At 40.0% G+C, this 13,160-nt stretch overlaps 2 protein-coding genes across 3 annotated transcripts; one reads left to right on the plus strand and one right to left on the minus strand.

Moving 5' to 3' along the window:
- Nucleotides 1-353: 353 nt before the first annotated feature.
- LOC125535228 (serine carboxypeptidase-like 7) lies at nucleotides 354-5,026 on the minus strand. Of its 2 annotated transcripts, XM_048698282.1 has the most exons (12): nucleotides 4,808-5,021; nucleotides 4,342-4,696; nucleotides 4,119-4,221; nucleotides 3,941-3,978; nucleotides 3,699-3,800; nucleotides 3,450-3,539; nucleotides 2,699-2,851; nucleotides 1,622-1,693; nucleotides 1,401-1,522; nucleotides 878-991; nucleotides 708-753; nucleotides 354-567 (listed from the first exon to the last, which is right to left on the minus strand). In XM_048698282.1, exons 1-12 carry the CDS (start codon nucleotides 4,939-4,941, stop codon nucleotides 484-486), a joined length of 1,413 nt encoding a protein of 470 aa, XP_048554239.1. In that variant the 5' UTR covers nucleotides 4,942-5,021; the 3' UTR covers nucleotides 354-483. The 2 variants fall into 2 exon arrangements, with proteins under 2 accessions (XP_048554239.1, XP_048554240.1); XM_048698283.1 differs by lacking the exon at nucleotides 2,699-2,851 and having other exon boundaries at nucleotides 4,808-5,026.
- A 1,660-nt stretch (nucleotides 5,027-6,686) lies between these two features.
- LOC125535232 lies at nucleotides 6,687-8,085 on the plus strand. The gene is made up of 4 exons (XM_048698286.1): nucleotides 6,687-7,194; nucleotides 7,286-7,376; nucleotides 7,473-7,524; nucleotides 7,604-8,085. The coding sequence occupies exons 1-4, from the start codon at nucleotides 6,789-6,791 to the stop codon at nucleotides 7,664-7,666; spliced, it is 612 nt and encodes a 203-aa protein (XP_048554243.1). The 5' UTR covers nucleotides 6,687-6,788; the 3' UTR covers nucleotides 7,667-8,085.
- The last annotated feature ends 5,075 nt before the right edge of the window (nucleotides 8,086-13,160 follow it).

Genomic DNA, 13,160 nt, shown 5'->3' on the forward strand with positions numbered 1-13,160 from the left:
GGGAAAAAAAGAAAAAAAAAACTTTGGTTACTTTTGTGGAGCCATGCTTGCGCGTACTTCAGATTTCTTGAACTTAGCATCTTTTGGCGATAATTTTTTGTTCTTGTACTTGGGCTTACTGCATTGTTATGTTAGGAACATTGATTTTCTTTTGTAACCGAGCTTTGTATCTTCGGGAGCTAGAGCTTCTACTGAGTCAAGGCTGAGCCCACTAGAACTCGGTCAAGCTTAATTAGTTTGTTGACAGCCTGACCTTGTTGCTACCTTGTCGCGTCAGTTCGACCATTCCTTGTCAGAATCGGGAAAGCGAGACATTGTGGCATCTTCTACCTGGCGAGGTATCTAACTTGATGAGAAAATAGACCAAATCTTACATTCATAGTTTACCACATGGTATACCCAAAGTAAAACACATAGAACATACTCACACATCATCGCACGATTTACCCTATCCAACATCATGATATACAACACACAAACACATCAGAGTGGCTTGCTGGAAATCCAACGCCTAAGCATTGCGAGGCATCTCTCAGGTTGGTATGATGGTGCAGTGTGTCCACCACCCTATAAGCGTGATAATTGGTCAATGAGAACTGTCCAAACTAAATTGACCCATGATAAGCATGAATCTCATCAAGAGACATGTGCAATCCATATTTCCAAGAGAGTCTCCTAAGTGAAGGCAGAGATAGATATCTTATTACCTTTACGGTGGCGAACGTCATGTTATTTGTATATGCTATTGTGAATCTGCATATTTGTTATATTTCACATTGTAAGTGGAATTATCCGATGCAGTTTATATACGTTAATAATATAGAAACCAACATGAAGAATCCAATTCATCAAACGGTATTTAAATATAAATTCTCACCCAGCGGATTGTCCATCAAGATGCCAAGCCCTCCATTCATCTATAATGGAGAAGTTGAGTGATCTTACCCAAGACTGTGTACCCAAAAAAGGTACAACAGCATCATGGTCTCCACTGTAGAAGAAAGAGAGGTGAGCAGTTGGAAAACTATACTCCCTCCATTTCAAAATATAGTTTGTATTTTTGAAATTCAAGCTATATAAAAATTAACATCTACAATACCAAATAAATATCATTAAAACATTGTGAAACATACTTTTATATTATATTATTTTATATTTGGTAGTATAATGTTAATATTTTTTCTAAAAAATTGGTCAACCTTTACAAGATTTGTCTTTTAAAATATCCATATGCACTATATTTTGGAGTGGAGATAGTATTCAACTCCATAGTTGCTGATGTACGACAGATCATCTTTTGTTCCGCTGTTGTACATTCAAATATAGTTAAAATACAGCCCTACAACCAGATGATAATTGTTGTAAGCTATCTGTATTTGTTTTTATGTAATAGTAATTACCTATATACCAAGGCACGATAACCTTTTGATGTAATATTACGATGGTACTTTATACTGCTCTCAATGTCATGGGTGAAAGGTAGGTCTTTTTCATGGCACCTCACCCATTCGCCCATGCTCCCCTAAGTTGTTGGCGCATAGTGATACAAAAGAAGAGTGTTAAACATCAGATGCCAATAGCAAGAGATAAATATCTTCTCGAGCAGAGATAGTAATCTAACCTCCTTGATTCCAAGGTTTTCCCGTGTGATGTTGTTGTTAGCCCAAACATATGCCAGGTAGGTAATATAGCCCTGTAGATGGGAGAAAAATAGGAAGTTGGTTGGGAAATAACTTTTGATGACTCACAACATCTTAGTAAGTGTTGGTTGCTTTGGAATACAAAGCGAGGGGAAACTCTTTTTCGGTAAGTGGAATAACTAATCTGCATAGCTGCGTTGTTTTTTGTCAGCACTGAAATGCCTGGTGTATATATATATATATATATATATGTGTGTGTGTGTGTGTGTGTGTGTGTGTGTGTGTATGAAATATTGTGTAGTGATGTTGTATATGCGTGTGAGATTCTGGTAGTGCAGCGGGCCTGCTTCTACTGCAATTTCGGGTGTATGGCTGGCTGAAATTAAGCAGTTTGCCCTTCCTGCTCAAACATCCGACACAGAAATTTATACCTTGTGGGATCTAGTATATAACAAACGGACTAATTTAGTTCTTGCTCATCAAGGATATGAACCTATGTTCTGAGATGTTTGGTGGTTAGGGTCATCGCAGTCAGAATTTTCTCCCATTGGGTACGGTGGTAAAAAGATTGTAAGGGATGAGATTTTCCATCTAATGATAGTTCTTCTTTTTTTCATCCAATGATAGTTCATTGTGTAGTTTAGAACCAACCAGCAGAGTAAGGCAAAGCTTTATTGCACTCATCCAATATCACGGCATAAAAACAAGTCAGCCGCATGCACAAACAATCTATCGAGTTGCCCGAGTATGAGCTCGATTGTGTGCACATATTAATATGATATCCGTACTAATAACGTGGTAATATATACTCTTGTGGGTTTCAAAATGACAATCAATTCTTTTAAAAACCATGTACAGTAAATCATGGATATTTTCGTCATTTTACTAGACCTATATCTGCTCAGACTTTTTGCATTATTAGTAGTCATTTGCAATATATATTTTTCTCTTGTTCCCAACGTTTTAAAAAATGCACCTTCAAATTTCTTTTAGCATACTAATTGTTATTCATCGTGATATCACTTATTCAGTAAAGGAGTTAATAAAGATGGATTTACATGGCAATCCACTTGAGGCCGAGGTGGTGGATGTTTCAGTGCTCCAGTTTCTTGTTGGAGGATCCTGGCATGTGTAGTCTTATCGTTTGGTGTGGGAGACAGATAATTGCACTTTTTATACAAAATTTGGGAGTTGTAAATTTCTTCAAGCAACTGCAGGGAAACATAAAAAAGAATCATGCATATATTCAGTCTATTATAATATTGTGATAGAAAAAGAATTGTAGAAACTCATCAATCTATGTTTATAATATATACATGAGTACGAATTTGGCAGCCAACAACGTGCACATGGAGAGCTTTGATAGATTAGGATGGAAGTCGTATGTAAGCAAAATAGTTATGATAGATTAGGACAGCGATAGATTAGGATGGAAGTCTTATGTAATCAAACATGCTAATGATAGATTAGAACGGTGACATATTAGGATGAAAGTCGTATGTAATCAGACATAGTTATGACATATTAGGATGGAAGTCGTATGTACGCATATAGTCTTTAGATGGAGTCTTTTTGACAGGCCAACGAACATACTAGATCAAGATATATTAGACGTAAAAATTCTTTGAAAATGAGGAATTGAGAAGGAGATACGATGGAGGGTTCATCTTCTTAGTATGTAGAACAATATATAAATAGTTGTATAAAAATCTGCAAATAAAATGTGTATTGCTGTTGGTTTCCAAATTGACTTGAGCAATCAAATTGATCAGCGTCGTTAATCGTAAGTTGAGTGAGTTGTATGCTTACCGCCTTGAGCCTGTCCATAGCTTGAGCGCAGATAACATTCTTGGGGTTGGGGTTGCCATAACGTTCCCCATGGCAGTGCTCCATTATTGTCTTATATCAGATCGATTGATCACATGCAAGCACATGGAAACTGAATTAACTAACTAATTAACCTCATACGGGGAATAATCTAAGCTTTATATTAGTAGTGAACTGCAGGTCAGCGCATAGGTGATTGAGCAAGAGTTGGGAGCTTGTGTAACTAATCACCTCATACAGCTGATCGGAAATGACTCCTACTCCATGAAGATATGGCACTCTAGAATCGAGATCAATGGCCTCACCAGTAATCGGGTTGCCTACCAGATAGCCCTGAGAATATATGTTTTTGTCATAACAGAAGCTAGCTGTGGCCTGTGGCCAGACTAATTGTGATTTTGGCATTTAACATCAGTACAATAATTGTGATATATGTGTATACATAGTGTGTGAATGAATTTTAGAGTACTTACCTTGAGATTAATTGCCGGCTTCAGTCCCGCCTCAATATCTAAAAACACACAAATATATTGCTTAGGTGTGATGGATAGACGTACTATATCCACCTTTCCAAAGTAAACACCTTGAACTTTCTTTCATGTGAATGTGAAAAAGAATTACGAGTTATATATGCTAGTAATAATGCAGCACCTTCTGAGATCTTCTGCGCGACGTTTGGTACGATCTTTCCGGCGTACGAGTCTCCCCCGACATAGAAATGATTTGAGAGGAAATCTGGATGCTCAGTGAACCACTTATCCAAAGATGAAGAAATGTTTTTATCAGAAAATTATGTTGACGATGAAGATATATACTCTACATTGCAAATCAATGTATAGCAAGCAGCTTCAGTTGAATTATTGCTACGTATTACCTTGGCGAGGAACGTTTTGAGCTGCAGCGAAGAGGAGACCTCTCCGACGTCGTACCCTCTGGGGTCCCGGGAGAAGGAGAAGCCGGCGCCGACGGGCGAGTCGACGAAGATGACGCTGGCGGCCTTGGTCCAGGAGTAGGGGTGGTAGTGCAGCCGCGGCACGGTCCCGGCCGCGCCGTCGTAGGGCTCGATCACGAACCTCAACGGGCCCATCTCGAAGAGCAGCGCGCTGAGCACGCTGCAGCGGTCGCCGCCGGTGAGCCAGAGGATGACCGGGTCGCGCCGCGGGTCGCCCTCCGACTCGATGAAGTAGTAGAAGAGCTCCGAGTCGTGCTCCTCGTCCACGGTCACGTACCTGCCAATATGATCGTTGATAGTAGTGTGTTAAAGAGCTCGAAGTTGAACTGACCGCAGGTGAACAGACTGAATGCAATTTCGAGAAGGCACGGTTGGGTGGTGGTGGTACCCGGTCTCAAGGTGGAACGGGAGGGCGCCGTCGAAGCCCGGGAGGCTGGTGACCAGCGTCGTGGCCGCCTCGCCGGAGACGATGATCAAGCTGAGGAGGAGGAAGAGGAGCCGGGACAGCAGTTGCGCATCCATTGTTTGTCCGGTTAGCCGTTGAATTTCTGCCGGGCTGCCGTGCTCGACCGGACGTAACTGATAAAGAAGTGAGACGGCGTGCTGTCATGTCATGTGCCTATAGTTTACTGTCTCCTAGCTGCCGCAAGTGTATACAATGGGACTTGCTATTTGACTATATGTAGGTTGCCTGAAAATAAGGTTTGGACTCGGTCTTGCTTTTCGCCGTTGGATTGAAATCATAAACCCTGACCCATTACTAGAGAACCTCTACCTCTCCTTCACCGATGACCAGTAGCGAATCTAGGATGAATTTAAAGGCCAGGCTCAACTTCAGTACACATGCTGAAACTGGGTTATGATGGACTGAAACTGGGCTGAGATGGGCTGGGATAGGCTGGATTTTAATTTCGGAGGGCAGGCTTGAGCCCATCCAAGCCCGCCCTTTGGATTCGCCGCTGCCGATGACCCTGCGTCCGAAGAGATCTCGCCGAGTACTGGCCACGACACCCCGTCTCGAGCTCAAGCGATGTCAATAGGGATGTTGCGCTAGGCCACGTCGTGCCTCTTGTGTCGGGCTTGTTGCTCTGCATCTGCTCCCTTTCTTCTCCATTAAGATCTACTTGCATGAAATTTGAGTTCAAGCAACTTACAAATAAGCCATGTGGTATATATTCATCTCAAAGAAACAATAATACAACAATATCACTCATACAACGTATGTGTATCATTGTTTTTTCTGCTCGCGTGCGACCAATTCACATTCTTTTTACCCATGAGTGACCATTTTGTTGGCTAGAACAGTAGGGTACCACCAGCAAGAAATTTTGCAGGGTACCCGGAGATTCATATAACCTAAATCCACATCGTTGGATGCATTGGCTCCAAACGGATGGCAAGCCGCTGATTTGATGAATTGCTAGGATCGGGCGTGTGATCGGACACAGATTTCCCTTTTGTTTCTGCAAAACTCCCCCTCTTTAACGTAATGCATGATAATAATAATGATACGATGATGAATGAATGAAAAGCTTTTTAAAATCATAAAGTACTACCTCTGTAACTTAATTGAGTATTAAGCAATACATGAACTTATACAAATAAAATGAGTGCATTATCCAGTGGGAGAAAAATGTTTGAAGCAACTGTCTAAATAGGTAACGAAGTTGTTGTTTCTTGGGGTTCATGGACAAATACCAAAAACAATGCAAAATATGCATCTCAATATTGTACCTACATGATTTTTCTCAAATCTCTCAATATAGGCGGACAAGGCATTAAGTACATGTGACTTTGTGATCCACCATAAGTGAAGTTCTTTATTTTACTTATTATTAGGATAGGATGACTAGGATGAAACTAAGCTTAGCAATCCCGCAATACCCATGACTAACATGCTACTAGGTGATTGATTTTTCGACACTTCTGCTGCAAATATTTAAGGTATGAACTCAAAAAATCTAAAAATAGTTTTCTAAATACTCACATATGCCATGAATCAAAGAGTTGGGAAATAATAGTGCGGGTTGGGAGTAATCTATTTCTTCGTAGAATTAGAAAATTTTATTTGTAAGTTGACAATGTTGAGCGTCCATTGTATATATGTATCTGACAAAATGAATGAAAGGAGTGGTTATAATTTTGGAAGTTGTATACTGATTGGTGGAATTGTATGTGTAGCTAAGCTACAAACATTTTTTGCAGTCGGAGCTGGAGACAAAGACGGGAGGAAAGAAATGAAACGAGAGGAAGAAAAGAAAAAAGGAGCAGTAGAAAGATAAGGCAAGGGAATACCAACGGACGATGGAGGTGCCGCCACCGCCACCGCCCCCGCCCCCGCCCCGCACGACGGAGAAGGAGAGCAGAGCATGGCACTGGCGACGCAGCCGCTGCGGCTCCGCGTCGGCGTCGGAGCGGCCCCCGTGGCGTGCCGGCCTCCGAGCGCCAGCGTCCGGGCGCGCGGTGGCGGGAGGAGGAGGACGCGGTCTGTGGCGGCAGCGGCGGCCGAGGGGAGGGCGGCGGTGAAGGGGGCGGCGGCGGTGGTGCGGGAGTTCTACGAGGGCGTGAACCGGCGCGACCTGGCGGCGGTGGCGCCGCTGATCGCGGAGGGGTGCGTGTACGAGGACCTGGTGTTCCCGCGGCCCATGGTGGGGCGGGACCGGGTGGTGGGCTTCTTCGGCGAGTTCATGGGCTCCGTCAGCCCCGACCTCCGCTTCGTCATCGACGACATCTCCGGCGAGGATCCCTCCGCCGTCGGCGTCACCTGGCACCTCGGTACAGTACGCAGACCAAAAAAAAAATCCTTATTCTCTTCTTCCGGCTGTGCATCTCCGTCTGAGATGTCTGAATTTTGGTTTGGATTCAGAGTGGAAGGGGCGGCCGTTCCCGTTCAGCAGGGGCTGCAGCTTCTACCGCTGCGAGCCCCACCCGCAGCAGCCGGAGCAGATCCAGATCGTGTAAGCAAGCTCGTTCATTCATTCAGTGAATGACCAAATGTCCAAAGCGATTCCATTTCTGTATTCAGATTTGTGAGATTTGCGATCGCATCGCAGGTATGGCCGGGACTGCGTGGAGCCGGCGACCAAACCCGGTGAACTGGCGCTGGTACGTTGCATCATCAGCAAATGTTGCTTGCATCTGTAGCTGCTGTATGATTATCCTGATGAATCCGGAACGGGTGCAGGTTGTCATCAGGGGAGTCACCTGGATTCTGGAGCGCTTCCCAAGCCTCGCCGACAAGCTCTGAATCGATCGATCCTCACGGCAGTCAAACCTGGAGATGACTGAAACGGATTGCAACTCTCTCATCTTGCCATGTCAGTCGTGCTCTTCGGTTCACAAACAAGAATTGCCTGTCTCCTTCAGTTCTCATTGTAAATAACGTGCAATGCACAGTTGGTGTTGTAAGTATAAAGCGTAGGCGGATCATCAAGCAAGTTTGTTTGGGTTTTCACTCCAAGCATGAATTTTTTATGATAATTAGAGAAAAGGATCTTTTGCCTAGATCAATGTGGTCATATCATATAGGACCATCTTCTAGTCCAAGAATGGTGCTCGGCTCAGATGAAGCTTACACATATGACTATAATAAGTATGAAGTCCTACTTTGTAAGCTGGAAGCACTATGGGAATTTGTGTAGATTATATGCATGAGTTTTTACCGAATCTTCAGTAGTCTGCGAATCAGACACAACTCTTTGCTTGGGGCTGCATGCGAGAGCTGGGCATTCGGTAAAATTCCTCCGCCACCAACTAAGGAACTGATCATTTCGAGGAAGCGAAGGTTTCGCTATATAAGTATCAAGCTCTAACAACACAAGATCTGAAGAGCCAGCAGCGCAGAGTATAAGATCCCAATGCTTCCTTGTGTGGATTCTAGGTTGTTAATTTGGGCGTATTCGATGAACAACTCCTGAAATACCTTCTTCACTTTACCAAGTTGAGATGTAGTATCGGTACCAAAGGTTGTTGGAGACGAAATTCTGGAAAGATATATTCCTTGAACTTTGGATCAGTAATGTTGGGAATTGGCATTGACATCCACCTTAGTTCTATGTGCTTCTTGAATTTCTTTCTCGCGATTTGACCATGTTAAAACTATCATAATCGACTTTACATTCTTCTGTCTCTAAACTAAGTTTGACTTTTCAGACATTTGATGTGGATATTCTGGCCTAGAGATCACATTAATCGCTTCATGGAACACCTTTAGTTGTCTGCAAACCACTTCAACTCTTCCCCAATCCTAGAAGGGAATTGTCTTACTTCACACATCCTTGGTAGCAACCGTGATATCGTACAGCTCACATTCTTCTGTTGTAATAATCATATCCACATACAGAGCCACATGCCCATTTATTACATATCCATTTGTTATCCTTCTTTGCACTACAATCCATGCATATAGCCTTTACTCTATCGTACAGCTCACATTCTTCTTTTGTAACAATCATAATCATATCCACATAAAGAGTCACATGTCCATTTATTACATATCCATTTGTTATCCTTCTTTGCACTACAATCCATATAGCCTTTAACCTGCCGCACCTACTTGCATAACGATTTTTTTCAGAAAGTTGTTGGGGCGGGTTCATCCTATGATTAAAGCAATCATTCATTTGGGAGGGTATGTCTTTCTATGGGCATTATGGAGGTGCCATAGGTTTCGATGGCGTTCCAATATTAGGTTACATGCATAGGCATGCATTCCTACTTTCACTGTTGTGGTATTCGATTCTATGATTATTATTATTTTTAGTAGGAGACATGACTAGTACTTTCAACAATTTAATACAAAATGGGTGTGTGTGTGTTGTAATGATGCAGAGGTCGGGGTGTTACCTCCTTTTTGAGAAAAATAAAAATAAAATAAAAGAGCAACATATTAAAAAGCAGAGGCCGGGGTGTTACCTCCGACATATTGAAGTTAAATGGAGACGAATCCCTCCTTTGATTGCATGTTGTTTAGGTAGAAGAAGAGATATCTATGCATTTCACATAGAACCGCAAACTCTATTCATTCACAGCTAAAGGATAAGGTTCCATCAATGTTGGTTCCATCATAATACCCACTTCATCTCTACGGCCTTTACATATAGTTTTAATCATAATATAACATACATAATTTTTGATTTTGTGTAGTATCACATAAAGACAATTATTGACCAGGTAGTTTAATCGACCAACCAAATAATTCAAATGTCGATCGTTAATGCTATGCACCGGTAGCTATCTTTAGACACACATGTAGACTCAAGTACTAAAATTTTAGCTTCACATACTGATGTAATGTCAAAGTGCAAACTTATCGTAAATTCGCAATAGAAATTTAGTTTTACGTATTAATCTAATATTGTATATAATTAATCAGTCAAATCATATTAGAATTACTAATTTCCAATTAAGTACAAATAAAAAATCATTTAACTTTGTATTAACTATTCGGCACATGATACATAACAAATCACATTTTATGAAATCAGCCTCAAAGTCAGTCATGATAAACACCAATATTTACAATCTCTGATAATATATAATAATGTCATATGTGTTTATTTCCCCAGTATGAATAAACAAGAAAAATGATAATCACATTTTTGTTTGGATATAGAGTTTAGGCCCGTTGCATGGGATTTTTTTAAATACATTAAAAAATTACATTTTAGGAAAATCGTACCTTTTTAGGTTTATTAAGATAGTCTAGTATCACCTATTAACACAATTTGCCTCTAATCAAACATTATTTTGAATATCATTACAATAAATATTTTTACAAATACGATATAATAAAAATAATTAAATATTCTTTCTACGCAGTTGTGTGGGAGACTGACCTATTGAATACGAGTGAAATTTAATGTTGCTAATATACACCACGTGAGAATCTACACACACACACGCTACACCAACTAATATTCATGTTTTTTGTGGGACACCATAGTACTGATTTGTTGACCTTTTTTACTTGAGAGTTAGTGTTTTTTTCTCACAATCAAGATACCTAGTCATTATTAAGATTTTGGGTGAATAAGTCATTAGACGGATCATAATTAACATAAACAATAAGGACTAGAAACACATTGCTTACAAACGAGACATGTACACAAAAGGGGGCACTCGGCTTTACAACTACGAACGTTATGCCTTGGTGTTACACTCTTGTTAGTGGTCACTACAACTCATGGCGACTTTCTACACATGGTAGCGTCCATGGTTCATGAGAAGCACATTTTTATTGAATAATGGAGAGATGTTGACACTACTGTCTATATTTGTATAATAATACCATTTGACAAGTGGTAGCGATCTAAAGCCTGCAACTAAGGATATCTTCTCTAGAATTATCTCCCAAAGCATCTATGTCTATTTCTACACATTCACCACAAAATTTCCCCAGCATCTTCCATGATAACTATCTAAATCTTGAATTTTTTTAATTCTGAGTGGATATGTAGTGTCTTGACAATTTTTTAGTACATTGCTCGAGAGTGCTCACGTACTTTTCAACTCAAGAGCGCATGCATACCATACTATGTGAGAAACAAATCATATATAATTAAATTAGAGGACATCAACGGCATGCAAACTGTTTTGAACATTAAAAAATATATTACTTTCAAACCGAGCGTCCAATCAAATTCTGTTTTCCCCGATGTGTTCCCATGAGGAGCTTATTCAAACTAGATTCCACATGGCATATATATCCAATAAATATTTTGAAAATCAACTTTGAGTCATGAAAACAAATTGATGGTACACATATGCTTTTCTAGCTCAGATCGATTTTTTCTAGCATAATGATAAGTCAATCATTGTTATTTATTATTCAACGGTGAGAATATGTATGTTTCTAAAAAAATATTGCTTGCATATCATTTATGATGCTTTTGTGTACTTTTCTAGCACTTGTGCTAGTTTCTTCAAAGAAACGTGATAACCCTTAAAGTTGTATAATATTTTTGTTGTTTTGAAACTTGCTTTTGGCACATGCAATTCATAACAAATGATCAACCTACCGGTTTGTGAGAGAAAATCAGGTTTGTGTTGAACACATGGTTTTGACAGAGTAAGTTTCTTTTTAAATATATCCACCGAAATGTGTCCATGTGGGATCTAGTTTTGAAAGGTCTCGTGATGACAAATGTTCAGAAATGCAAGGAAAGCATGTGGGAACTAGTTTTACTCCAAACAAATACTAAGTCATTGATACTCCCTTCGTCCAGGTTTATTAAGGCCCCTCACAATTTGAGGCAAAGTTTGATTTTAGCTTTGTGCAACATAGTATGAGTTTTTTTTGCGGGGGAATGTACTATGAGTTATATGTACAAAATGATGTATTGTTGGAAATTTCTTTTGAATACAAATCCAATAATATTTTTTGACATATCATTTATATTTTATAAATCAAGTCTATGGTGAAAATTTAACCCAAAATATAAGGAGGACTAATAAACCCGGAAGGTGGGAGAATGTGCTAGAAAAGCAAGTTCATACAACAAACATGATTTTTGTGGCAAAAAGATGCTTTTCAGAAACATTTATCGAAACGTGGTCATGGGGATCTAGTTTCAAAGATCTCATCCCGATGAATACAACGATGAAAGCGGATTTTGATTTGAAATATAGTTGCATGGTGATGACCTCATTTTTTGTATTTACATTGTTTTTCCCTTTTTTTTCTAGTACACTATTTGCTGAGAGGTGCACTTGTTGTTGGAAATATGCTCTATATGAAATAATAAATATGTTATTATTTGATTTTTTATGTTCATAATTAAGTTTATTTTTCTGTGCTAAAATTGCAAGGTTCATGAATATGAGATTCTAAGAAAACTTGTTTGCATGTGTGAAGATGTAAACACCGAACAAAACTATAGTCCGGCCTCTAAACTAGCTCATTTATTGTCGATGGTTCTGTTTTCCTAACCATGGGAATTGTTATTGCAACAAGGATGCTAGCAATAATAACAATACATTATAGAGTAACAATAGTATTGGATAGACCCAAACTTATGAAATACTGCGAGATCATGTCGTTAATATGTTGTTGGTGTTTTCATGATGTGCTAACACTTACTTAAGTCCTTAGACCATGAGAATCTCATTTAAATGGATATCAGATGGTTACTTTGGGATTGTCAAAAGACACTCTATAACAAGGTGTTATAAAGTAGCTTTCGGGTATACCAAAAAGGATACCGTGGTGTTCGGTATGTCAAGATTGATATTTCCACCTTCGGCGATGGAGAGACACACTCTGCGCCCACTCGATATTATGGTGTTCATCATCGTCTAGCCAGACATAGTGACTAAGGTGTTAGCCACGAGAATATCAGAATACGGGAATGTGTAAAGAGTACAATCCCGAAACGAGGATTACTAGGTATTATGAACAAAGTGTTGATCACAGGAATACCGAAAAGTCTTGTCAGTTTTTTTAATGTATTGTAAAGTTAGGGAATGGTAATGATGATAGAAAGGTTCGCTCGATAAAGATCTTGGTTGATGCGGGAATTATTATGGTGTCCAGATACCACTGGTAATTATTGTCCGGAAAGTGTTCCGAACATGTCCACACATTGCCGGACCTGTAGGGTCAACACTTTTAGACTGGTGTTTTTCTAGAACAACTAGAAGATGAATGAGAAGGAAGAATTGGGCACCGGAAGTGTTCCGAGAGGTCCCGGTAATGTCCCGGTGATGCTGGAAATGTTCTAGATTTTATTTTTGCGGGATAT

This window comes from Triticum urartu, chromosome 2 (assembly GCF_003073215.2).
Source record: "Triticum urartu cultivar G1812 chromosome 2, Tu2.1, whole genome shotgun sequence".
NCBI classification, from domain to species: domain Eukaryota; kingdom Viridiplantae; phylum Streptophyta; class Magnoliopsida; order Poales; family Poaceae; genus Triticum; species Triticum urartu.